Source organism: Numida meleagris, chromosome 4 (genome assembly GCF_002078875.1).
Source record: "Numida meleagris isolate 19003 breed g44 Domestic line chromosome 4, NumMel1.0, whole genome shotgun sequence".
Lineage (NCBI taxonomy): Eukaryota > Metazoa > Chordata > Aves > Galliformes > Numididae > Numida > Numida meleagris.
The window spans coordinates 8832016-8856959 of record NC_034412.1 but is presented as its reverse complement, the minus strand read 5'-3'; the positions used below and the strand labels follow the sequence as shown (position 1 = coordinate 8856959).

At 52.6% G+C, this 24944-nt stretch overlaps 2 protein-coding genes across 4 annotated transcripts; one reads left to right on the top strand and one right to left on the bottom strand.

Moving 5' to 3' along the window:
• On the top strand, positions 325–21605 carry COPS7B (COP9 signalosome subunit 7B). Of its 3 annotated transcripts, none has more exons than XM_021395092.1 (7): positions 325–930; positions 7013–7189; positions 7433–7508; positions 9045–9133; positions 9700–9902; positions 11173–11278; positions 17590–21605. In XM_021395092.1, exons 1-7 carry the CDS (start codon positions 538–540, stop codon positions 17632–17634), a joined length of 1089 nt encoding a protein of 362 aa, XP_021250767.1. In that variant the 5' UTR covers positions 325–537; the 3' UTR covers positions 17635–21605. The 3 variants fall into 3 exon arrangements, with proteins under 3 accessions (XP_021250767.1, XP_021250766.1, XP_021250768.1); XM_021395091.1 differs by lacking the exon at positions 17590–21605 and adding an exon at positions 12699–14244 and having other exon boundaries at positions 328–930; XM_021395093.1 differs by lacking the exons at positions 325–930; positions 17590–21605 and adding exons at positions 4929–5034; positions 12699–14244.
• NPPC (natriuretic peptide C) lies at positions 21690–24366 on the bottom strand. The gene is made up of 3 exons (XM_021395094.1): positions 24073–24366; positions 22850–23180; positions 21690–22087 (listed from the first exon to the last, which is right to left on the bottom strand). Exons 1-2 carry the CDS (start codon positions 24163–24165, stop codon positions 22863–22865), a joined length of 411 nt encoding a protein of 136 aa, XP_021250769.1. The 5' UTR covers positions 24166–24366; the 3' UTR covers positions 21690–22087; positions 22850–22862.

Here is a 24944-nt window from a genome sequence, read left to right as displayed (position 1 = left end):
CCCCCGCCCCTCCCCCTCGCACTCCCTCGCACCCGCCACCGGCCGCCGCAGCCAATCCCCGCGGCCGCCCTCCCCGCCCCGACGGTTCGACCAATCGGGAGCCGCCGACGCCCCGGCCGGCTGAAGAAGGACAGCCGGACGGACCAATCGGACGACGCGTCCTCCCCCTCCCGTCTATTCATGGGCGGCTGCGCAGCGCCCCTTAAGGCGCTCGGCCCGGCCGGGGCTGACGTCGGCAGGGACGGGAGTCGCCGCGGGCCAAACCTCGCCGTGCCCGGCTGCTTGGCGCGTGTCCGGAGCCGGGCTGTTCGTTAATACGTTAGTCCCTCGCTTAACAGCCCGCGTGCAGGAGGAGAACTGGGGGTGCGGCGCAGGCTGCCTCGGAGCTCCTCAGCACAGCGCCGTGGCACAGCCCCGCTGAGGAGGGCTGCGCGGTGAAGGTTGCGTCGAGCGTACGAGGACGCGGCCGCTGCCGGCGCAGCCTATGAGCGACCTTAACGCTGGCAGTAGGGAGCGCTTATTTCCCTGATAGCTTGCATGGAGCGGCCTTGTTGCGTTCTGGATAGCGCGCCGCTTCCCAGCGCGTCCAGGGAAGGGCGGCGAACGCTCCCCAAGAAAAGCTGGCAGGGAGACAGGGAGAGCGCGGGCAGCGGCAGACCTGGAGAAGGCCAAAGCGAGCGGTTGTGTGTGAGGGAAGAGCCCGCCGGGCGGAGATACAGCATGCTGCTCTGCCCGCCGTGCGGGGGGCTGCGTCCCGCCTCAGCTGGGGCTCCTGAGAGGTGGCGGATGGAGAGGAGCAGCTCTCGCAGCAAACAACCCCTGCGGCAGCGAAGGGCTTCTGACGCACGGGTAGGAGCGTTTCCAGAAGCTGGTGTTGGAGCCTTTGTGGTTTTGACAAGGGTTCCCAAACTCTCCGCGCTGTGTGAGGAGGTACGTGTGTGGCGGCCTCTGCGTCGCTCAGTTTTGAACCCCCCCCAAAAAAATTAGAGAAAGAAGCGTGGAGGTCTTGGGACTACAACAGGCGTGAGCAGCAGTGGTACATGAGATGCTGTAACTCTGGAGGTTCAGGTTGGATATCAGGAAAAGGTTCTTCACTGAGAGGTTGGTTGGGTGGTGGCACAGGCTCCCCAGGGCAGTGGTCGTGGCAGCAAGTTGCTGCAGTCCGAGAGGTGTCTGGACAGTGCCCTCAGACACGTGATCTGAGTTCTGAGCGGTTCCATGCGGAACCAGGAGTTGGACTCCATGGTTCTTACGGGTCCCATCCAACTCAGGATTTTCTCTGATTTAGACTGACAGAAAGCCCAAGTTCTTTCGAAATACTTTTGCTGTGTTAACACGGCTTTCCAATCTGCTTGCCAGAAAGCTGCGGCAAATCTCGCTATTCCCTTGCACCACTTGGTTCTAAAAACCTCACCTTTGCTTTTGCATCTCTGGAGCATGTGAATCTGGCAGGTGTCACAGTCTGAGCTGTCACTGCAGGTGAGGAGACGCCTCTAGCCTGCTTTCTGCCTCCCCAGAGCACGTTGCAGTGCCCTTCTCCAAAGGTACAGATATGAGAGCTTGTGTTTCAGGGAGATAGGTTCATAAACTGGGGTCTTCTCCCATCTGACACTTGATGGAAGGGGTCAAACAACTGCTTATGTGCCACCATCCAGACACGTGTTCCTCGTGGCCTGCTCGAGGTGAGAGATGATTAGTCTCTGGATCCTGGGAAATGTAGAGTTTGACAGCTACTTTAGCCACTCTTAGGTGTCCTCATCACCTTGTGCTTGGGACATGTGCATTGGCAACTGTGGTGTTGAAAGCCTGGAAGGAGAGAGAAAATAAATGGGTGAAGTATGGTGAAAGCATGTGTGGGCGAGGAATGAAGCCACATCCAGGATGGTGTTAACATTTACACAGCCCATCTTACCCCTAGAGCCACTGTCCATTGGGCCAGTTGTGGGTGTTCCTGCTCTAACATAACTATGGTGCCAGCAGTTGATTTTGTTTTGCTTTAAGTTTGTTGGGAAATGAAATTAGTAGACACTTCAGGAATCAGATCCTAATCCTGGTAGATAAACCTAGCCTAGTGCATAGTTTCTTAATATGATGTGTATTGTGTGGGTTATTGGTAAGCTCCTATGTTGTCCTAAATACTTCTTCTATGAGGAGTTTTTTTATTTAAACCCACTTATTTATGGAAAGTGAGGAAAAAGATAAGAAACACAAAAGTACCTGCTTTCATTGATTGCCTTCTCCTTGGTGACGCCAGGTGACAACTTTCTTGCCAATGACACATCCAGAATCACATGCTGTGGTGCAGGGAGGTGCACACCAACAAGGGGTGAAGCTGGTACTGCCAGCCTGGCAGCAGGGTGCAGACACAGACAGGGTGAGCAGCCAGAAGCCGGGACTCAAGAGCCTGAGGAACCAGACACTGAGATTGGTGAGACAGAATCTGTGGGACAGAGGAGTGTCACTGAGCTGTAATCACAGCTGTCCCCATCTTGGTCACTTACAGGTGACTTTGTAGTCTCGTATGTTATTTCCCAGCTGAGAGAGAAACCGTGTGCTTAGTCTCTCTCTGGGGCTTCGTGACCCCACTGCTTGGAGAGGTTCCTTTGAATTTGTGGTTTCTTTTCTCAGGTAGCACAGGGAAGAAAGGTGAAATTATCTGCTGCCTAAATGGGACCTAGATTGCAGAATCACAAGGGGAAGAGATGGGGTGAGTCAAGAGATAATGCCAACATTAAAAGATAAAATGGATTAACATCTCCCTGCATGTGGAAAGCTGCGTGGGTGGAGCAAGAGGTTGCAATAGCAGTTTAAAAGGGGACGAGACAGCTGTGCGTGCTTGTATTTTTCTATTTAAAAAAAAAAAAAATCCATCCCAAAAGCTGAGCTTAACTGATGCTATCCTCTGAAGTCCGCTTCAGACAGGCATGCTGGCTGGCAGCAGTCAGGAGATATCAGGACAGCCTGACTAAAAGACCCTCCTGGATGACTTGGAAGGAGCTAATGCAGCAGGGCTTGGTAGCAGCTGGCTGTTTTTTATCTGCAGGCTCCAACAAGAGGTTGCAAAAACGATCCATGGGAAATAGCTTACAGTCATATATTTCCATTTTTGCTTCAGCCCTGGATTTCAGCTTTAACAGCTCTTGAGGTAAATGAGGCGATGTGCTTTTCTCCCAGGGCAGCTGTGTCAGTGTACCTGTGGGGCAGTATGAGCCACGGTGGAGGGCCTGTTTAGGATGTGATTAAAGAGTTAATTCTCCCTCCCTGTGCAGATGAGATCTACGTGTGGCTTAAGCAAATTACTGAATGGCTTGTTATAGCCCTGGCTGAGTTCCCTTGCTGTGCAGGGCCTAGTTTTTTACATCCAATTTGCTTTGAAGCTCTGAATATCACAACGGCATCCCAACAGCTGCATCTCTCTGCTCTCCTGATGCCCCTCCTCTGGAACATGGGACCCCGGGGACCAGCTGTGGATGGCTCTGAAGCACAGGCTAAGCCCTGTCAGTTTCCCTAATAGTTTCTGATGTTCATTCCCCAAAAGCTCTTCACTCCTGCCTGTGCAGGTCCACGGTTTGATCTTCAGGGACTGGCTGACTTAAAGCCAGAAGCACTTTGCTCTTTGCTAAGGAATTTTAGACAGAAGCGTGCTTTATTCACGCACAACACAGATGAGCGTGCAGGTTTTGGGCAAGGAAACAACCCCCCCAGCCCTCCTGTTCGCACCCCATCTCTTCTCCCTCTTCCAGAGAATCTTTTGGGTCTTGGTATGTGTCCTGGGGAGGATCTCTGCTCCTCCAGCTGCCTCCCCGCTCTCCCACACCCCGGGCTGAGCTCAGCCTTTTGGTTTGTCACTCATACACGCCACTCGCCTAGAGTCTCGAAACTCACTCCTGGCACCTTGTGATCCTTCACCCCATCTTTTGGCAAGGTTCCATTCACGCCCCAGGAGGACTGGCTGGCTGGTTGGTCAATGGCTCAGCTGGCAGCCTCCATTGTCCTGCCCGGCACAACCGCTCAATTGTTTATTGCCATTAACGGCCCCATTGCAGCTCCTCAGGCATTGTCTGCTTCTTGCCATAAAACGGAAGATTTAATCCGCTCTGAAGGCTGTAGCATATGCACAGATTCAAAAGATGAATGGAACCTGTAAGTGTAAAATAGACCCAACGCTGTCACGCCATCAGAACAAAGAACACAGTAAAACCTGGCTTTGAAATGGAAGCCCTTCGCATAGGTCATTCTGGAGTGCAAAACCCCCGAGACGATGCCCTGGCGCATCGTATCCCCAGCACCTGCTGTGCCCTTGAGAGAGACAGACACTTTGCTTGCTTGTAATTAAACTGTTTTTCAGGAAGTGGTGCAGCCTGACAGCGAGTGTTTGCTCTGAGGGATTGCGGTGTCATGGCTCAGGGAGACCCAGCGCGCCAAGCCCTGGGGCACCCTGGCATCCTGCACTCCTGGGGATGCCACAAGCGTGGCCAGCATCGCCCCGCCCCAGTAAATGAGTGTGCATCAGGTGGAGTGTGTTAATCATGGTCTGCAGGTGGATGTTGTTACACTGATCGCAGGATGGCCTGGGTTGGAGGTGGGGGGGGGGGGCCCTTAAAGATCATTTAGTTCCAGCCCTTGCTGTGGGGAGGTGTGAAGGCTGTGTGGGGTGGGTGCTGTGTGCTTGTGGTCTGTCTTGATGGAGACAGGGGCACGAGGACGGTGCAATTTGGTGACCAGAACGGGGGGAGGATGAGATGTGCCCTAGGAGCAGGAGAGCGTTAAGGGTGAAGGAGCAAGCCTGGCAGCGGAGGGCACTGTGGTTCGGGGCCCCGCTCCTACACGCGGCTCGTGATGCCGTGCTGCGGGCACAGCGGGCTGCAGCTGCGGCCCCCGGCCGAGGCCGGAACGCTCGGAGCGCGGCGCTGCGTTCCGGGGGAAGGAGCCGCGCGCGGACCCCGGCGCCGCCATCATGGCGGCCTGAGGCGCGGCGGGCACGGCGCCGGGAGCCGCGGGGCGGGAGGCGGGCGGAGAGGGCCGCGGGGCGAGGTAAGGCGAGGCCGGGGGAGCGAGGCGGGGAGCCGCCCTCCCGGCCGGCACGGCTCGCTGCCCGCGGGGCCCTTCTCCGCTTTCCCCAGCCCTCCGCCGAGCGGGGCGGTGGGAGCCCGGGCTGCTGCGGGAGGGCGCGGCGTGCGCCGGGGAAGGCCGGGGCGGGGGGCGCGGCGCCGGGCGGGATGCTGCACGGTGCTCTCAGCCGGTAACCCGGCGGGGGGAGCGGGGCGGGAGTCCCGGCGGCACGGCTCCGTGTGGCTGCGGTAGCACTGGAGCGTGGACTCGGAGAGAGGGGCAAAGAATTAGCGTTCATTTATCTTTATGCCGCGTCTCTTTTGTAATCCTGTGTCGGTGACCGGGGAGGGAGGCGAGGGAGCCGCGAGCTCTGCCTTCCGCTCCCAGCACGGCGGCTCCGGGATGGGGAAGGTGTGAGCCCCGGTGCCTACCTCGTATCCGAGAGCGGGGCGACCCGGGGGGTTGGGAGTCAGATGGAGTGGGGCTGCACTGCAGGCATTTCTCAGGTTGGGACCGCAGAAGTAATCCAAGGGATGGAGCACCTCCTCTGCTGTGAGCAGGGGCCAGACGGCCTGGACGCGGGAACGTGGTAGAGAGACCAGGGAGCAGACTCTGGGTACCAGAAGGAGGCTGTAGGAAGGAAGGGGACAGATTCATCAGTAGCCCCTGTTGTGACAGGACAAGGGGACACATTTTCAAACTAAAAGAGGGGATTTTCAGATTAGATATAAGGTAAACGCTTTTCATGATAAAGGCGGTGAGACACTGGCATAAGCTGCCCAGCAAAGTGGTGGGTGCTCCATCTGTGGAGACACCCAAGGTCAGGCTGGACAGGGCTCTGAGCACCTGATAGAGCTGTAGGTGTCCCTGTTCAGTGCAGGGAGTTGGACCAGATGGCCTTTAAGGAGCTCTTCCAGCTCAAATGGTTCTGTGAATGGAATGGAGCTAAGGGTGTTTTCGGTGACTGAGTGATGAATGAAGCTGTGCTGTCTGCCATGCAGATGCCCGTGTCACCCTGCACCCTGTCTGAGGCGGCTGTGTGCCAGAGCTCAGACCCAAGATCCTGGTTCTCCAGTATCTGATTTCTTCAACAGAGTGAGGGTTTCTTCCTATACCTGGGAGTCATCTTACGTCAATATAACACGAAGAACAGCCCTCCCCCCGGCTAAGTTCTTTGGTGACTGAGCAAGATGCTTTGGAAGTTTAGTTCCTTAGTTGTTTGTAAAAGTGTCTTTTTGTTTCATTTGTTTACAAATTGTGTTTTATAGCTCAAAAGCAACACGCTGGTGCTGGGAGACAGCGTGCACACCGGAAACATCAGGCAGCAGCAAAAGACAAAGGCCTCTCTTTGCAGGGACTTAAATAGAGCCTTTGTAGAAAGGGTATTTCTGTTGCTGGAGCTTTACCGTTAACCCAAAATGCTTTCACTGTATAATGGAGGCTGTGTACAGACCACAGTTCTTTTCTCCTTTCAGGCTTAAGAAAGCAGTGAGTGTTATGCGCTCATGCTTTATCTATGATGATGTCAAAGGTGCATTATGCAGGCCTCAAGGTGGCTGAATTCTTCCAAGTGAATTTGGTCAGCTGCTGTTTTGCATCTGTGTAATGAGTTTTGGGAAAGAGGAAGTGCTAGCCGCCCAGTGGTAGGCATAACAATATCATCCCTGATAATAGATGATAACACCTCTGCAGCTGTCTTTTATTTGACAGCATCAGTAGGTGGAAAAATCTGAAAAGAGCATGAAGTGTAAACTCCTTACCTACTGGCAGGAATGGATTCTTGTGGGAACTGACCAGTCTGCAGAAATTTTACTCAGATGTTGCCTGAATTGTATTTGCTTTCTAGATAAACCAGAATTTGAGCCTGCAGGGTCCCTCTGAATGCCAAAGGGAAGCAGTTTCAGTTCACAGTGAAAGAGAGGGGAATGTATAAATTAATACTGTACTGTCTTATTGACAGATTGAAAAACTTAGAATGGCTGGAGAACAGAAACCGTCCTGCAATCTTCTAGAGCAGTTTATTTTACTAGCCAAAGGTACAAGTGGCTCAGCTCTGACTGCTCTGATAAACCAAGTGCTGGAGGCTCCTGGGGTTTATGTCTTCGGAGAGCTGTTGGAATTAACAAACGTGCAAGAGGTAAGAAATGACTTTCTATCTTAATGTCCCCTCGGCACTCCCAGGATGAGGGTTCCCCTGAAGTTTCCTTGTGAAATTTCTGTGCCAGGAGAGGCCTGGTGTGACATACCTCGTTTCTGAGGTGGTCGTGTATGAAACTGACGTTGTTTTTGCCCGTATCTCTTTAGATGTGGGGAATTCGCCTACCAGCGTCATGTTGACTGTTACTGTGTTCCATGGGATTTCTTTTTTCTCTCCATCCAGCTTGCTGAAGGGTCTAATGCTGCTTATTTCCAGTTGCTGAACCTGTTTGCGTACGGAACGTACCCAGACTATGTAGGTAAGAGACCGCTGCCTCTTTGCAGGCAGCAAGGCTGGATTGCCTGTTAGCACTGTCGCAGGCAGTTCTTTGCCTTCTGTGATACCTGGTGTAGTGTGGCTTGGTGAAAGTGTCTAAGCACACAGCTTGGCTTGGGAGAATTTTTGTAGGGGGTCACTGGGTTGTATGCACTTTTTAATTACTAAAGAGAAGTGGAAGGGCCATAACCAAACGAGAGGCTCTGGTATTTTACTGGTTTGGCTTGGACTGCAACATGAGGTTCAGCTGATCTGTAGCAATACTCATTGACGATCGTAGAGCACTTATGTCTGCAAAGCACAATTTCAGACATCTGTTTTGAAATTTGGATGACACTGGTTATGGAAGCTGCAGAAACTTTGTAAAAATTGTTCTGCGTTACTTGTCATTTAAACCATAAAGGTTTTTATAACCTTTTATTGTGACAGCATTGCTGAAACAAAACAAAATGTTTCTTTGCGAGAATAGAAATTGAAATGATGACCCTACACATCTTCAGAAGGGCTACATGTGAATCATCCTTTTATCTGTTGGGATGTGCTTCATCTCTCGTGCTTGTGCTTCAGTTCTTCTACTATTTAGAACTTCATTGGCGGGTAGCAGCTTAATCCAGGCTGTTACAGACTGTGACAAATAATTCTGCCATAGTGCTGGCTGTCACTGCAGTGGGTGAGCCGTCCAGTTCCAGTAAGGAGAAGTTGCATCAGTAAATGCAAATGCTGAAAATTCCAATGGCTGCGGAACAACGTGAGCCTCGTGGACTTTGTGAGCAAGTAGAGGATGTGTTTGCTGTGTGTGGGTCTTGCATCCCAGCACGCAATAGCTCAGGTCTTTTCTGAGAGAGGGAAAAGGGGAGAATTGATCAAAACGTGGATCTTTGAATGAGTTGGGATGGCTGAGAGAACGTGAGGACACCAAAACACTGTTTTTCATTAAATCAGGTATTTTAAAGATTTGATTTGGAAAGCTGGCAGTTTCCTTTCTGCTTTTAAATGTTCCTAAGGGATATGGATACGGCACAGTGACATTGAGGCCGTGTAAGTGCCTGGATTAAAAGTTTCTCCTCCTGTCCTCAGCCTGGTACTTTTATACTCTCAACTGGAAATTCTGTAGCCCTTCAGAGAGAAAAGCAACTGTATTTTACAAATGGGTAAGCAAAAAGAGGTTTGAATTTGTCAGCCTGATAATGAAATAAAGAAAACTTGGTGGTAGAAACCAAGCATGTGCCAACGATTTTGGCAGGACATTACTTGTGTAGGTGAGAATTACATTCTAATTCCAAAACCAGAATTACTAAAGAAACTGAAAAGAATGAAATTGTGAACTTGCTTTTTTTAAATTTTCCTCTCACTTCCTCTCTGGGCTCAGCTCTCTCTGCTTTAGCAGCACCCCCAGTAGCTGGAGTTTTCTTTCAGGATTCAGGGTAGTTTAACTGGCCAGTGGTTCTGCAGCCTGGATTGTGTTATTTGTGTGGGAAAGCTCTGAATCTCTTTTTTTTTTTTTTTTTAACATTAACAGCAAACAAAGATAACCTGCCTGAATTAACAGCAACTCAGAGAAACAAGCTGAAACACTTGACAATAGTGAGCCTGGCTTCTAGAATGAAGGTAAAGTACGCTGTGAATGACAGCAGACTTTTTTTTGTTTGAAAATTGAATCAGCTCTTTGCACAGGAGTTGTGTTAAACTGTCTGACTGCTCACAAAAGTGCTGCAACTTGGAAAGGAGCTGTAATGTGTGCTGTTCCCGTGGTGCATTTGGGACATAAACTTAATGGACTTTTGGGGATGGGGTGTGGAAGTGTCAGAACAGCCATACAATTTGATTAGTGAGGGCTGGGAAACTGTGTATGGCTTCTTTCACTGCTGGAGGTGGGGGATCATCCTTAAAAGGACAGACTCTTTTGTTCTGGAGGAAACTAATCGTCACTCTTAATTTCTTCTCCAGTCCCATTACCTTTTTCCTCCAGAAGGCACTGTGCCAAAACTTCAGGAATTGCCCAGGCCATGTTGGAATATTAAATAGACTAGTAGCAGGCATTTGTTTTGTCCCTGTTGTACTTTCAGACTGAAGTGTAGGTTGCCATAAATGTTTGGGCTTTGACCTTCTGCCAACACTATTTCTGCTCGTTCTGGTTAGGACTGTTAACTTACTCTTGCACTTGCTGGTTTCAGTGCATTCCCTACTCCGTGTTGCTGAAGGACCTGGATATGAGGAATCTGAGGGAGCTGGAAGACCTGATTATAGAAGCGGTTTATACAGATATTATCCAGGGGAAGCTGGATCAACGAAACCAGATGCTAGAGGTGGATTTTTGTATTGGCAGAGACATTCAGAAGAAGGACATCAGTAACATTGTCAAAACACTCCAGGAATGGTGAGGCGGTCTCTCCAACTCGATTGTTTCTTGTGCATAGTTGTCCTATTTTTTTCTCATCCCTTGGAAGTTGCAAGTGCTGGCTCAATGTCAACTTGTTCCATCAATCAGGAGTCTTATGCTGCAAGCAGACACTTAAAGGAAGAGTTTGTTGAGCAATTTTTCCACGGTCCCATCTGTATTTCAATTTGCGTTACGTATCAAGCCAAACTATACTAGATCTTGAGATTCTGATCTCACCAAAACTTTTACGTGACAGAACCCTAGGGAGGAGTCGAGGGCTTTTTCAAACACTTGTGCCAAACTGTGGTCACCACCTCAGGGTCTGGCCCTCTCCCCTTTCTGCTGTTACGCTCAGTGATGAAAACAAAGCTGTCTATTAGTTTTCAGCCATTTGTGCTGTGATGAGACCTGTATGGGGAAATTCCAGAGAGTCACAGTTCTTAGGGCAGATGTCTCTTCAAGTCTGAAGACTGAAGTTTGCCTTCTCTTGGCTCCTGCTGATGCAGGCTGTGTGCAACCGTTGTGTTTGCAGCTGTGGTACTGTCTTTTTGCATCTGTGCTGAGAAGCTGCTTCTCACTTTTAGTCAGCTTCCCATCCCACCCAACGAAATCTCTCTGTAGGCAGTTGAAGCTGTGGCAGATTCTGAGCTGACTGGGAATCGCTGCTTAGTTGTTACACTAATGGGTGCATGGAAAGTAATTGAACTGCCGTGGTAGAAGCAGGTTATTTTCAGTTTTCCTTTTCTACTCCAACCCCCTCATTCCATCTCAGCGGGAGGGCTCTGGCAGCGTCCAGGACCTTACAGCATTGTTTGGAAGTTAACAATGAACCCACTGCCAATTCCTTTTCTGTCCTCTCCAGTTATGAGCTCTGCATTGGAGGAACACTTTTGTCTTTTGAACGCATGACAGGCAAGGGAATTCTCTCAATATGACTCCTGTGTTTAGTTTTAAAATTAAATTGTTTTACATCCTATTTTAAGCAGTAATTCTGATTGAAAAGCAAATTGATGGTGCAATGAACCTGCACTTACTTTTTGATGGGCAGGTAAGGGTAACACGGACCAGCTTAAAAAAAGCTGTGAAATGCATCAAGTAATCAGCAAAGCTTTCTCTCGACGGCTTTTTCAGAACTAGTCTTTTAGCAGGAAGGATGCATTTAATAATCTCTTAATCTCTCAGTTGAGCATAACTTTTCAGATTGCGTGAGTTGAGCTGCTCCAGAGCAGACTCCTAAATGCTCTTGGATACTGTCTGTGTCTTGCAGGTGTGACGGTTGTGAAGCGGTTCTTTTAGGGATTGAGCAGCAAGTACTTAGAGCCAACCAATACAAAGAGAACCATCACCGAACTCAGCAGCAGGTAGAGATGGAGGTGGGTGCACATTCATTTCAGACTTCTCAGTGCTTTTTTTGATTGAATGTTGCTTTCGACTGGATAGTCTGGTAACACCTGGTTAATGGTTATGGCTCCTCTGAATTAGGCTAGCGGTTGTGCGGATCAGATGTACTGTTCTGGGGGAGGAAAGACACAAATCTTTTTCCTTGTGCTAATAACGCCACGAAGACCTACATCAAATTTGCCCACTCTTAAGTGGGTTGGAACTTTTCTGTGTAAAAATGGACCAGGTGTACAATACTTGTAGTTCCCTCAACTGATTGATCAGGGAAAGAGTGCTTGTGACGCAGAGCTTGGGTATAGTTCTGTTTCTTTTGTGTAAGGAAGGAAAACCTCACTTTTCTTCTCAATCTGAGAGCGTAGGGTAAAACAAACAAACAAAAATGAGAAATCTCTTGAGTCTCATTCCTTTTGCATAAAAGGGCTCTTGAGCAGTGCGCTCAAGGTTGGGCGCTCTCCTGCTGTAGGCTGTATTTGCTTCTACGTCCATAGATGGCAGCACAAGCACACGATGTCAGCCCCTGCTGATGTGTATTTACTAGTGAGAGCAAATCTTGGCTAATACAGCTGTAAAGGTGAAAATGGTCCTCCCGAGACGCTTGCTGAGGGTTTATTTCTTGCAGAGTGCTGCGTCCCTGCAGGTTTACGTTTGCTTTCTGAAGCAGTTCATGCTTGGCGGCTTGATTGGCACCCGTAGTACCTTTGGTTTGCCAGATGCCTTCAGCCTGGACTTGGTGCACCTGACTCCCAAACTTGCTTTGGCCTGTTTTTCTTTTTTTCTTTTTCTGTTTTTAGTGTTTGCTGATTGTATTACTGGTGAGCCCTACAGGGTTTCACGAGATAGGATACGGTGCCTGGTGCTTTGTCTCTGCTTTTCAGCCAGAGTAGCAGGAGCACTACTCCTCCCTGTCACAGACCAGTTCTTGTTCCCACTTCTAGCAAATATCCGTGGCTCAGCCAGACAGTTAGCCCAAGTGGCATTTTCCCTTTTCGTTTGGGACTCATGCTGTTGGAAGTGTGAGTTTGTTTCTCTCTGACTCCTTTGCTTCTGGCCGGCCGAATGGTAAGATGGCTGCCTTCTAATGGTAAGAAGGCAGTAGTAGCTCCCTTCAGCCAACCAGGGTGATGGTATGTTGTATTTTTGTCTCTTAAAAGTAGTAAGTATCCTCTAGTTGCTTCCAGTCTGAGTCAGGTATGGATTATTAACAGTGCTGGCTTTAAGTGAGTATAAGATGTTGCCCCTTAAAACTCAAATGCGGAGTCTGTTTCTGGTGGGAGAGTTTTTGATCGCCTCCACTCTATACTCCAAGGGTTTCTCTCAACATGTTTATGCACAGAGTTTGTAATGCAAAGAGAGAAGGAAGCTGGTGCTGATTTACTGTCTCTTCTTGGCCAGGTCACAAACATAAAGAAAACATTAAAAGCTACAGCCTCGTCGTCGGCACAGGAGATGGAACAGCAGCTGGTAGAGCGAGAGTGCCCTCCACACACAGAACAAAGGCAGCCCACAAAGAAGATGTCCAAAGTTAAAGGGCTGGTCTCCAGCCGTCACTAGAACATACCATCCAAACGTCATTCAGCTAGGAATGACAGCAGGAGGAGCAAAAAAGGGCCTGTGTCTCCTTTTCCAGTGGGTTCTGGGCCAGTCCCTTCCAGGCTGGCAAATAAAAGCCCTGTTTGAATGCAGCACCTGGCAAAGTTACGCTGTGCAGCCCCTATTCGTTATGAGAGTGTCTCTGTTCTGGTCCTTTAAAGAGGGACTTCTGAAGAGAGGAACTAGCACAACGGGGCAGTAAAAAGAAAAATCTGTGGACAGTTTTGCTCCCTCTCAGCCAGTCTTATTGCTGCTTAACTTTCAGGAAGCTGCTGTACTAAATCAGATCTTGGGAGAACTTCTGTATCGAGAGTGAATCCCGGGGTTGAAGTGTGGCTACCAAAGCCAGGCTGGGAGCGAGGAAGCCATCAACACAGATCTTTTCATTCCCAGAGGGAACGCAGAAAGGTTTCTAGGCCAGGAACTGCTTAACATGGAAGTCTTCAGCCTTTCCACTACCCCGTCTGTTTTGAACTGGGGTGAAATTCACGCTACCTCGCTCTGTGAAGATGAGATTCAATGCTGGGCTGTTTACTTAACTGTCTGTTTACTGCCCTTGCTAAGCCCTTCAATCTCTCGCAGATTTAACGCGCTGGTCTGCGTCTCTGAGACATCAATGTAGAAAGGAGGAAGCAGGCTGCTTTTTAAGCTTGCTTTCTTCCAGACGGTTAGGGACACACTAGAAACAGTGTTCCTTCAGAATGTGATGTGACCTCCCAGAGCTGCTTGTGAGTTGTTCCCGTGTTGATACCTCCAAAGGGTAATGCATTTGCTCTTCCTTGGGCGCTAGTGACAGTGGTCTGCGTGGGAGAAGAGCCCCTTTAGCATCATGGCAGGCTGGTGGCCCAGGACCCACTGGCAGGGGTCACAGCAGTATCCCCTTGCTGAACCAATGGACTTGACTAGTCTTTCTGAATTTTGAACACTTTCAGGTTGTATTTTCTTCTCTTTTTGTTTTGTACATTGTTGTGATTCTGAAGCATTTCAGCCTTTGTTTTGTGTTTTTTTTTTATTTGTTACAGACTAACTTTGGGTGATTTGCACCCGATTTGGTGAGGAGTGGGTTTTTTTTTTTTAAGGGGGAGGATGGGGTTCGCATTGGAACAGCAATTCACAAAAAAAAAAAAAGCACATTTTAGAAAAAAAATTAAAAATGCTGATTTAATGTCAGAGTTCAGAGTCTTGGCTTTGAGGCTGCTTTAGCACTTGTTCACATGAACATTTACTTGATTCCTGATGTTACGTTATCAGAAGGTCTGACTAATCTCCCTGACGCATCTGGAAAACAGAATTACTGTTCTTGTTTTGTCAGTAGTTCATCTTTATCCAAGTTTGCGTGGAAGGATCTGTGGCAAAGCCAGTAACTGAGCCCAGAGTCCAGAGCGCAAACACCGTGGCTGCCTGATAGTGGGAGGTTTGAAGTTTTGCTCCATCTTTGGCAATTGGATTCCTTTCTCTGAGTCTAGCAAACTCTGTGTTGTAAAAAGAAGGGTTTTCCAGGAGCAGGAAGGGGGGGGCTGTTCAAGCAGAGGGCTGTGACAATACTCCAGTCCTGCAGCCAGCTGTCACCTGCAGTTACTTTGTGCAATGCACGTGCCTTCCACTAAATGCTGCGGAGTTCTTTGCCGTCTGCATGTTCTCAGTCCTTAGCTCCAGGACCTGCTGTACACTTGTGAAGGGAAATTCTCTCCCTTTCTCTCCTCCTGCAGTGCAGGCACACTGGCTTTCAGTCTAGAGAGGTGGATCTAAATGCCTCCCACCCAGCTGCCTCTGGGTCGAGTCCCTTGGTTTCTGATTCATTGTCAGCTCTCTCCCTTGAAAATACTAGCCAAAAAAGTTCCCATTGAAAGATGTTAAATGTTAAGTGAGTAAGCACAAAGCCTTCACTTATATCTCGAGGGAACCCTTGCTGTGGCTGTTCTGGTTTCAGTATTAGCATCTCCCGGTGTTTAGCTGACAGCTGCAGGAGGTGTAGGTGGACTTCATGTACCCAAGCCTAATAGATGTGTGTGATGAAGAGGGGCTGAGTGCTTCTGGCTTCCTGTGTGGGTGGCTGCAGTGTACTGGTCATCCAGCATCTCGCAGGGTTTGACTAGCAGGAGGCTGTGTGGTCCTCAGTAAGCTGTTTTCTTTCCCTCCTGTGTCTAATAGCAGTCCTGCAAAGATACAAGGGGAATTCAAATGCGTTTGGAAATCAGTTTAGCTCCTCAGCAAGCCTCAGTGCAGGGGAAATAGATGTGAATTTGGCATCCCTGATGTTTGTTCCCTGCCAGTTACTGGGACCACATTAGTTTACTGAAAATTCTTTAGTGTGGTGGAAGTTCTTGAGTCCATTCTTGCATTTTTGCTGTTCTCAAAGCCCACTTGGGCTAAGGGTCCTATCTGTGCTTTGGTGCACGTTGCCTCTGATCAGTAAAGAAGCAAGGGAGGAAATAGCACTTGGAGTAAAGAGCTGTCCTGTGCTTGATGGTGAGAGATGATGAAGAAGGGAGGGACATTGGGAAGAACTAAGCTGTTTGCATGTTTGGCTCGTCCTGGTCTGCCAGTGATGCACTTGGTGCAGCAAAAAGAGAGGGGTGTCTTTGCAGTGAGCCCAGTCTGAGATGAGTCATTAACAAATGACATGCACTGAGTACCTGGGGGAGGCAGACAGCTCTGCAGCAGCTGGTTAATGAGTCTGGCTTGAATGAAAGAGTTAGAAACTATTCCAGGGATGAAGCAGAAGGCATAGTTGTTAACAGGGAGAGATGCAGGAGGTGCTGTGCTTTTTGGGAAGGACAACATAAAGACGGTGAGGGCAGCAACTAGGAGCAGAGCTGTCTGAATTAGGAGCTGACAGGGACTGAACTGTGGACAGTTTGGAGTGGGGAGCGTGTGCAGAGCCTAACTGTGCTCTGAGGACAGGAGGCAGATGGAAGTAGAGGTGGTTTTGATGCAATCTCTGATGCATTGCGTGTGGCTGTTGGAGGCAGCTAACGCAGCTGGTGTGGGCGCTGCTGGACACTGCTCCCCGATGGGGGGAGAGCATCCTGACCTACTTTGTTTTATGGCAGCCACGGGCTGCTCCAGCTGCAGCTCGCCTCAAGATTGCAGCAGGACAGAGTTTGAACTTCTGTTTGCCTCCTCCACACAGAGAGAGACAAGTAGATGGAGCTGCTCTTAAGGGCTTTATTGTCTAGCTTCATGTTCTGCAGCTCTGCTTGTACTAGTGCTTGTTTAATATGGGACTGAGCACTGAGCTGGAAAATGGAAGAGAGGATCTCAGCTGATTGCAGTGCTGGTAGACTGCCCTAGCCCTAAAGCTGTGCCTCGTGCTAACAAATGTCCCTGCTGTTCCTGCTGTGGCTCAGTTGATAGCAGCTAGCATCAGGCAATTCTGGAACATGATAAAGCAATGCTGGTAGTAGTCTTTTTTTTTTTTTTAATTAAAACCAAGTTTGGGTTGAGCATCTATTGTTCTTTCTCCTTCCTCCCACCTCCTTAGATGAGTTGAATGCTAGTTCAGTCTTCTGTTGAGAACAGGATGTTAAACTGGTAATGCTGATGGACCCTCCCTTGTTCTGACTTGAGACCCATCCTGCATTCAGTCTTTGAGTGCTGCCCAATCTGTTTAGAGAGGCCTCTGATGTAAAAAATAAAAATAAAGGCCACCTCCTGCTGGGATAAAACAGGCAGAGTTTGTGCATTTTGTAGGCTTGTTGGTGCTGAGCCTGTTAAAAGATTGGCCATGGAGGGAAACATTTATTTTTATTATCAAGATGGGAAAGTGGATAAATCAGAGAACCTGCTACATAAGTATACAGACCCAGCCAGTCAGGCCTTTGTCTGCTCCTGCATAGAGCTTGCTGTTTTTTCTTCACAAAGTCCTCGGTAGCATCTGACCTAATGCATGGGAACCAAAAAGGGGAACTGTCAACTTGATTTTTGTGTAATCCGAGGGAGAGTAACCCAGGGGCATCATGAAAGGTAAATTAAAGTTGAGGGTGATCTCAGTTCCCACTTGTAACCTCAACCTTGTATTTTTGTTATGGAATTATAACCCGTCAGTCTGATTGAATTTCTCAGCAGAGGTTTTTAGAAATATGTCACTGTTTCACTCTGTTCTGTGGCCGCGGCCGATGTCTCTCAGGGACTGCTGACATTTTGCTGATATTTCTTCAAGTTTGGCCCTACCACAGAGGTAAGTGTTTGAAGCCGGGAGAGATGTGCTGTAAGGAGGGTGTATTTACCCCCTTAGCCTGGTTGCCTGCAGCCTGCTTCTTAGTGGCACTGTGGGGGCACCCCTGTTCCCAAGTAGTGGACCAGGCAGTGGACTCAGCAGAGCAGCACTGTGCTCGCTGTGTCCAAATACACAGGCACACACTTCTTTTTCCTGTAGACCTCATAAGGTGCCCTGATGTATTTGCTACAGATTGCAGGTTGTGAGAGTGTGATAGCTGGGACCGTGGCTTTTTCATGCCAAGAAAAGATAACAATTTGTGCCTGTCGTCCTCATTTGATCCAGTTTTAGTGACAGGTGAGGCACCTTTCCACAGCTCCAGCTCTCCTATAGAAGCTTGTGAATCTCAGTGTCATTCGGACATCTTTCAAATACACCCGTGGCACCTCTGCATTTTCAGGAGAGCTGAGTGTGGTGGGTAAGTGAAGCCTTGCTCCTTCAGAGATCAGCCTTTTTGTGCTACTCTGACCGTAGGTCCATATCTTCATGGGAATGAAGTTTGGAAGCAGTGCTGTCTGACTCTCCAGACTCTTCCTGAAGATGCAGTTGATCTCACCAGCCCTGGTGTCTCAGTCGCTGCCTTGTGATGAGCACAATCCTAACGCTGCCCTGCGCCGATGCAGTAAGTAACGTCTCGGTGTTTCATTGTCACCTTCGCAGCTGTTAGAGAGCACTGGGTCCTACAGGACCACCTGCCAGCTGTGATGCTGTTCATTTTACATCACCATCGTGAGATGACACCTCTCCTTGCCGGCAGACAAGCCAGGTGGGTAGGTGTCGCTCCTCAGAGCTGCTTTGCATTTAAGAAGGGGAAGTCTGTTGCCTGATTTAGCACAGTGAAAATCAAGGACGCGGGACAGGTTTTATAGAGAAGGGGCAAAGCACAGAGCTGTGTCCCATTCCAGCTCTGCTACAGCAGAAAGCAACCCTGGGCAAGTCAGCCTCTCAGCAGCTGAGTTTCCCTGGACAGCTTCTCTCGTGTGTGCTGACTTTGTGACAGAAGTTTGTGAAGTCTCCTAACTGGGCAGAGCTTAACTGCTGATTTAATTGAAGAAGATGCGATGCGTGTGTACGGGAGGGGGGGGAATCTCAAAGCTTCTTAAGCTTTTCTAGAAGTCGTCTTCCTCTTGTGTATCATTCCCTTCTTTTCCCCGATGCAAATAAGGTGCTTCACTGTGGGAATACTGGCCTGGAGTATTATGGGTAGTATGCCAGGTTAATTATGGAGGGGGCAGGAAAAATAGCCTATGCCTTTTTCAACAATATCAAAGGGATGCTACCTAATGATTTTCCTATTAGCTCTTTTCCCAGCCTGCCAGAGTCACTGCAGAAATGTCATTTACAAAGGCAGTTTGCAACTCATTACCCTGGATTTTCACTGTAGTTCTGCTCCAGAGAGCGTGGGCTTTTGCTGTGTGCCCCAACCTAATGAATTGCCTGATTCAGTTAGCGCTGCCATCCCTTCTGACAAGGTTAGTCGCTGACTGACAGGAAGGGGCCTGGATTCAATTCCCTTTTTGTTTTCGACTCACGCTTGTGTCAAGCACAGGCTCCCTCTGGAAGCTGCCCTGTGATCCTTTCCCGTCGCTTTTCTGCCTTCTGAGGGAAGCAGCCCATACTCAGAGAAGTCCTAGAGCAAATGGTGGGGGGTGTGCGCAGCTGCCCTCAGCGGTCCCTACTCACTGCCTCAAGTCCTGTGCCAGCTGGAAAATTCCACTGCTCTCCTGCTCTGGGGCTCTGGGCTTTTCTTGCTTATCATTGGTTTGGGGCTTGCTGTCACCTGAGCTGGGCTTTGTGACCCTTCAGCAATAAATACCTTGGAAAAGCTGTGTTTTACAGTGCCAGGGAAGAAACACGCGTGGTGGCCTAGGAGAATAGAACAGATCTGCCACGTGTGGGAGAGCACCTGTGTCCTTATTTCTGGGAGCTCCAAGGTCTGCCCCGACCTCTTTGGCCCTTGCGAGGCACTTGTACAACAGCCCTAGAAAGAACTCCTGTCCTTTCCCACCAGCCAGCCGTGTGCTTTTCCAGGCTGTGGGTCCGTGGCTTCAGGAGTAGCTCCTGAAGAGAGGAAATCAAGGTTTCCAGGTGTGCCGACCTCTGTCCACCTCTGCTAAATGCTGTTCTCTGAGCTCACCTTTAAGAAGTCGGCTGTCACCCCCCTGAGGCTGCAGCTTGCCTCCAAGGCAGCTCGTGCTGTTCAGTGATGCTGTGTGCGTGCTGGGATGTGGTGAGGAAATTTTCCAGTGCTGGCTGTGGATCCTTTTGATGGATGTCATGAGGATTTGACCTGGTTGGGCCACACTAGGGGCGGTGAAGTCAGATCCATTTGCTTCTGCTGCACGTGATGCCTTCTCCCCTCTTAATTGGATTCCTGCATCCCCTCTTTCCTCCCGGCCTCATTTCCTACTGAGCCCCTGTTAGGGGGACCTCACTGTGGCCTTACCAGATGCTGGCTGTGCTCTAACGAGCCGTTTCCCTTTCCCGTTCTGGCCTGTCTGCCAAACCAGGGAGGTGCTCTGAACGCCGACCTCAGCTCGCCGTGCCGCGCTGCCCTGCCGACCCTCCTTCCTGGCTGTGCCGTGTGGCGCTGAGTAGACATGAAGGTTTTCCCAAGTGCTCTTTCACCCCCAAGTGCTGCCTTCTTTCTTCCGCATCAGCCGGCATCCCCACATGGGCACGGTGTTCCGTCCTGCAGGTGGGAAGCCGGTGTGCTGAGGGGCGGAGTGACTTCTCTGTGGTCAGAGAGGAAGCAGTGAAGCAAGGAGCCGAGCTGTTATCCCCTCCCTTGGCACAGGGAGCTCTCGCTGTTGGCCCTGCTCCTGCCAAGCTGGTATCCTTCTGTCCTCTTCCTTGGGCTTGCTCTTTCCCAGGAAGCCCAGTGGGCAGAAGGGCCCAGTGCTCTGAGGCTGTGCGTTTCCCTTCAGACTGTGCTCCGCAGAGGAGAAATGTGAACCCAGAGCATGGGGAGCCCCAGGCTGTGATCTCTGGGGTTGCCCCCAGCCCGAGCTCAGGCTGTGCACTCTGCTCAGGTTCTCGAGCTTTGCAGAGAGAACTGAGCCAGTTCCCTCCTCTCTGCTGGACAGAGCCCTCAGTCAGATGGTTCCGTCCTAGCTCCGAGCCTTACCTTCATCTCAACCTGGTGCTATTTGCACTGTGCAGAAGGACCAGGAGCCAGCAGGCAGCCAGCAGGACCATCTCCTTACCCTGCTGCTAGACCTGGTGTGTGTGGTCTGAGCTACAGGTGACTCCTTGCTCTCTGTCCCTTGGGTTTGCTGGGTGACAGACAGCCCCCTCTGACAGGCGTCACTTCAGGAGCACCTGGCACAGCCCCTCCTGTCCCTTGAAGGTGTGCAGAGCCCGTAGGGTGTGCTTCACAGGCGCAGTGTTTGCCTGACAGGGCCCCGAGGGCTGGTTGTCATCACCCAGGGACATCTCTGTCGGGCTGAGCTGAGGCTGGGCACGGAGCTGCCTCCTTCCCTCCCAGGATGCGGGTTTTGTTCCCTGTAGGCAGTGTCTTACATGGTCCATGAGCTGCTGCAGGGCTGAACGAGGCAGGAAATGCTGCGTGCAGGCTTCTAACCTGATGGTTGAGCTGTCAGGGGTCAGGATGGATCCTGCTCTGTAAGCTCGCATCCCCTAATAGCTGGGGAGAGCATGACTTGGGGTTTCTATGGCTTCCTAGTGGTTGCTAAGGGGAGGAATCTCTTTGCCTTTAGGTCTCGGTTACTCTTTGCCCTGCCCTATGTCCCGGAGCCCAGGGGCACGCAGCGCCTGCTGCAGTGTGGAGGGCACAGTGGGTGCCTCCCATCACAGCTGGGCTGGGTGCCTGCTGCTCTTTCCTAGGGCCGCTTTTGAATAAGGAGACCCAAGAGCCTTCGTGCAGGTGTTTGCCCCTTTGCTGTGCTCCCCGCCCCCTCGCTCGCTGTGCCCTTCAGAGCACCGGGTCGTCTCAACCATTTATTTCACGCACTTTATGTAGCAAGAAGCTGCGTCCGGGAATGCTTCCCAGGCAGCTCCGGTGTATCTTGGTGTACGCGCTGTCCCAGGCGCGGTTAAATACATCGCTGCTGCAGGAGAGGACTGTACATCTTAGCAGCGAGAGGGAGCATCAACAGCTGAGCCAGCCACCGGCTCCTGGAGCGCGAGCAGCTCCAGCACAGAGCTCTGCTCCCACGGCACGGCCACATCCAGTGCTGGGACCGCATCTCCGTCCAGCACCGCATGGCACGAAACACCACGCCCTCCAGCCGGGCCGGGCGCTGCTGCTTTGGGCTCAGCCGGTTCCGCTCAGCACCACGCAGGATCTGCTCCCTGTGAGCACGCAGCGCTGGGCAGGGTGGGATCAAAGCCTCCAGCAGCCGCCGGCCTCGCTCCCGCTTCTCCTAAAGCATCCGAACCATTTCTCCTCTCCGCTCCGTTACAATCAATCAGGCTGACGTTTCAATTGTACGTGGGTTTGATAAATAAAGACATGTCCCCAAATGCCACACGGAATGATTTTTTTTTTCTTTTTTTCTTTTTTTTTTTTGTTTGACCTTTTTGTGAACTACTTAGGACAGAAAAAAAAAAAGTTACAATGCTTGACTTTTCCTTTAGTTACATAAATAATTTTTTTTTTATAAATATCTCTTTATAAACAATATATAAATAGCTTTACAACATAAATACATTTATGCATGACATGAATTTACAAACAGCAACGTTATACAGCCGGCTTCGTCAGTCTCTTGGAAAAAGCACTGTCCCTTGTCTCGGTGAGTGTTTGTATATATAATATATATAAGATAGAGAGCGCTTTTTAAAAAAATAACAGAACCAAAACAGCTGGTGCCACGACTCCTCGTACCGAAAAGAAAAAACACAGCCACATCTTTCGTCCGATCCGGGGGGGGGGTCTCTGCTCTTCTGGGCGGTGTCTGGGGGGCGGCCGTGCCTGGCCCCGGGGGAACGACGGAGCTGCTCCGGCGCTCTGCGAGGAACGAGGAGAGCCGTGAGCGCCCGGCCTGCGGTGCCCCGCTCCGGCCCGAGATGCGTCCCCACCGGGATGCGCTGGGTCGGGGTGCGGGTATGGAGCTCGGGCGCTGTGCCGGTGCCACGGCAAAGGGACGCCTCGCCCCGCGCTCGCTGGGGTCGGGAGCTGGCGGAGCGGCTGAGGGACGCTTACTGCTCGTCCCGGGTCTAGCGAGGACGGGGAGGGCCGCCAGGAGCTTGCAGCCTTCTCGTCCCGCCCGGCCTAAAGCCTTATGGGCACGGAGGGATCCGGGAGCAAAATCCGCAAGAAGGGATTCGGGGGATCCTCCACCCCAACCCAGGCCGAAGGTTTCTGGTCCTCGCACCCGGTAAGGACGTGGGCTGAGGACGCGGAGCCGGGCGCTCGGCTCCGGGCTGCGCCAAGCCCGGACCGGGGCAGAGCGGCGGCCCACCTGGGTCCCCCACGCTGGGAAGCGGCGGCCGCGGAGGAGCCGCCCTCGCTCCCGGCTCCCGTCGCTCTGACGGCGCCGCCCCCAGCCGGGTGGGCTCCGAGGATCCCCTCGCGGCTCAGCGCGCGGCCGGGGTCAGCGAGCCGAGCCCCGCGGCGATCATCGGGAGCGCGGCTGGGACGCGCCCCCCGCCCGCCCCCTCCACGTGCACGCGGACGGGCCCTCCCCTCCCGGCGCTCCCCCGGGGCAGCCCCGCGCGCACCGCCCCGCGCCCAGCACCGCCTTCGGGCCGCGCCGCGCCGCGCACTCACCGCCAGAGGTCCCTCAGCAGCCGAGGCCGCTCATGGCGCCGATGCGGTCCAGCTTGAGGCCGAAGCAGCCCTTCCCGAGCCCCTTCTTGTGCAGCCCCTTATGGCGGCGGCCCGACGGCTCCTGCAGCAGCCGCGCCCAACCCGCCCGGGGCCGCGTCTCCGCTCGCGCCTCCCGCGCCTCCCGCGGCCCCGTGCCGCCGCCTCCGCCGCCGCCTCCGCCGCGGCTCCGCTCCTTCTCCTTCTCCTTGTCCCGCTCCGCTCCCGCCGCCTCGGGCGGACTCGCTGCCGCCGCCGCCGCCGCCGCCGCCGCTGCCGCTGCTCCGCGGGACGCCTGCGGGGAGACGGGCGGTCATTGCGGGGCGGTCCGCCCGTCCCGGGCTCCGCGCGTCCCCATCCCGCGGCGGAGCATCCCCCGCTGCCCCGTCCCCGCGCGGTCCCCGCTGAGTCAGTGCGCCCCGGAGTGGGGCTGGGGCAGAGCACCCCCCGGTTGCGGTCAGGGCACCCCCACGTTGGGCTCGGAACACCCCCAAACTGGGGTCACTGCACCCCCAAATTGGGGTGACCGCACCCCCAAACACGGGTCGCCGTGCCCCCCGCCTTGCACCAGCCCTCAGCCCCTTCAGATTTGGGGGGGGTCCTGCTCCCCAACTGCAGAGTGACTACCACTCTGTGCCGATGCCACTGTCACCCAGCATTGCAAAGTGGGGGACAGCCAGGCCCCCCTTTCCTAGGTCTGCTGCTCACACCTCCTTAACGCTATCTGGGCCCCCCCAGTTCTGCCTGCTCCTCACTGCCCCCACTGTCCCGTTTGGGGGCTGCTGCTCACCCCCCTTTCTCCCCAGCACTCCCATGCTGACACCCCCCTCCCCATCCCCCCGCTGTCCCACCCCGGCTCCGCACGCCACATCTCCAGCACAGGTGTCGGTGGCCTCCAGAACATCCCCGCTCCATCTCCGAGGGATACCACGGGTGCCCCCCCGGGGGCTCTGGCCTCACGCCTACACACGGGTCTGCCTCCAGCACCGCGGGGTGACGTGGGGACAGCTGTGTCCCCGCTGGCTGTGGTCCCGCAGGGTGAGGGCACGCGGTGCCCCCTCCAACCACAGTCCTCCCCGACACGTGGGTCGGCGGTCTCCCACCACCCGAAAAACCCCATGGGAAGGAGGACCCCGCAGTGCCACCCCCTCGCCCTAAGGACCCTTTTGGGGCAGAGGCAGCCCTACCTTCTGCGGGAGCTGGGACGCCGGCTTCGCCTCCAGCCCGACGGAGAGCAGAGCGAGCAGCAGTCCTCCGGCCAGCACGGGTGAGATCTGCATCCTGCGGTGCAGCGGGAATGGGGCTGGGGGGCAGCGGGGAGCCCCGGGGAGAGGCCGGGACGGAGGGAGTCAAAGTTCAGCGCGGAGCCGCGAGGTCCCTCCTGCCGCCCGCGCAGTGCCGAGCCACTGAACTTGGGCTTTCTGCTTCATTCATTTTATAACCCAACCTGCTCGGTGATGTCATCTAAACAACCAGGTCCAGCCCGGCCTCCCACTGCACAATAGCAGAAATTTAAAGGGGGGGTCCCCTCTCCCCTGGCAGGAACAAATGACACATCGGCCCAAGGCGATGGGCTCCCGGAGTTGGAGAGCCAAAGAGGAAAGTGAGGGGCATTTGGCTGAGCTCCCCCAGCCCCCCCCCCAGGCTGCCTGTTGCGCCATGTCCCCCCGCCCCACAGTTTCTCTGCTGCCCCCCCATCCCCGCTGACCCCCAGGAGGGGCACGGGCTGGCTGCTGCGCTCTGCGGGGAGGGTCCTGGAGGGGGATTAAGTCCCAAAAGCAGAAATGAATGCAAAAAGCACTTTTTCCCCCCGTCCAGGCATAAATAAGAATGAAACTCCCAGACCCCCGTTTGCCAGGAGAGGGGGACACTGCCCTGCCCGGCGGTGACATGGGGACACGTGGGGACGGGTGACAGTGGCACTGCTGGTGGCACGCAGGTGGATGCTGCGGCTCAGAGCAGGGACCTGGTCCTGGTCCCTGTCCCTGCCCTCCTGCTGGAGGTTGGGATGCTGCCCTGACCCTGGGGCGTGTCACAGCTGCTGGTGGCTTCTTCTGCA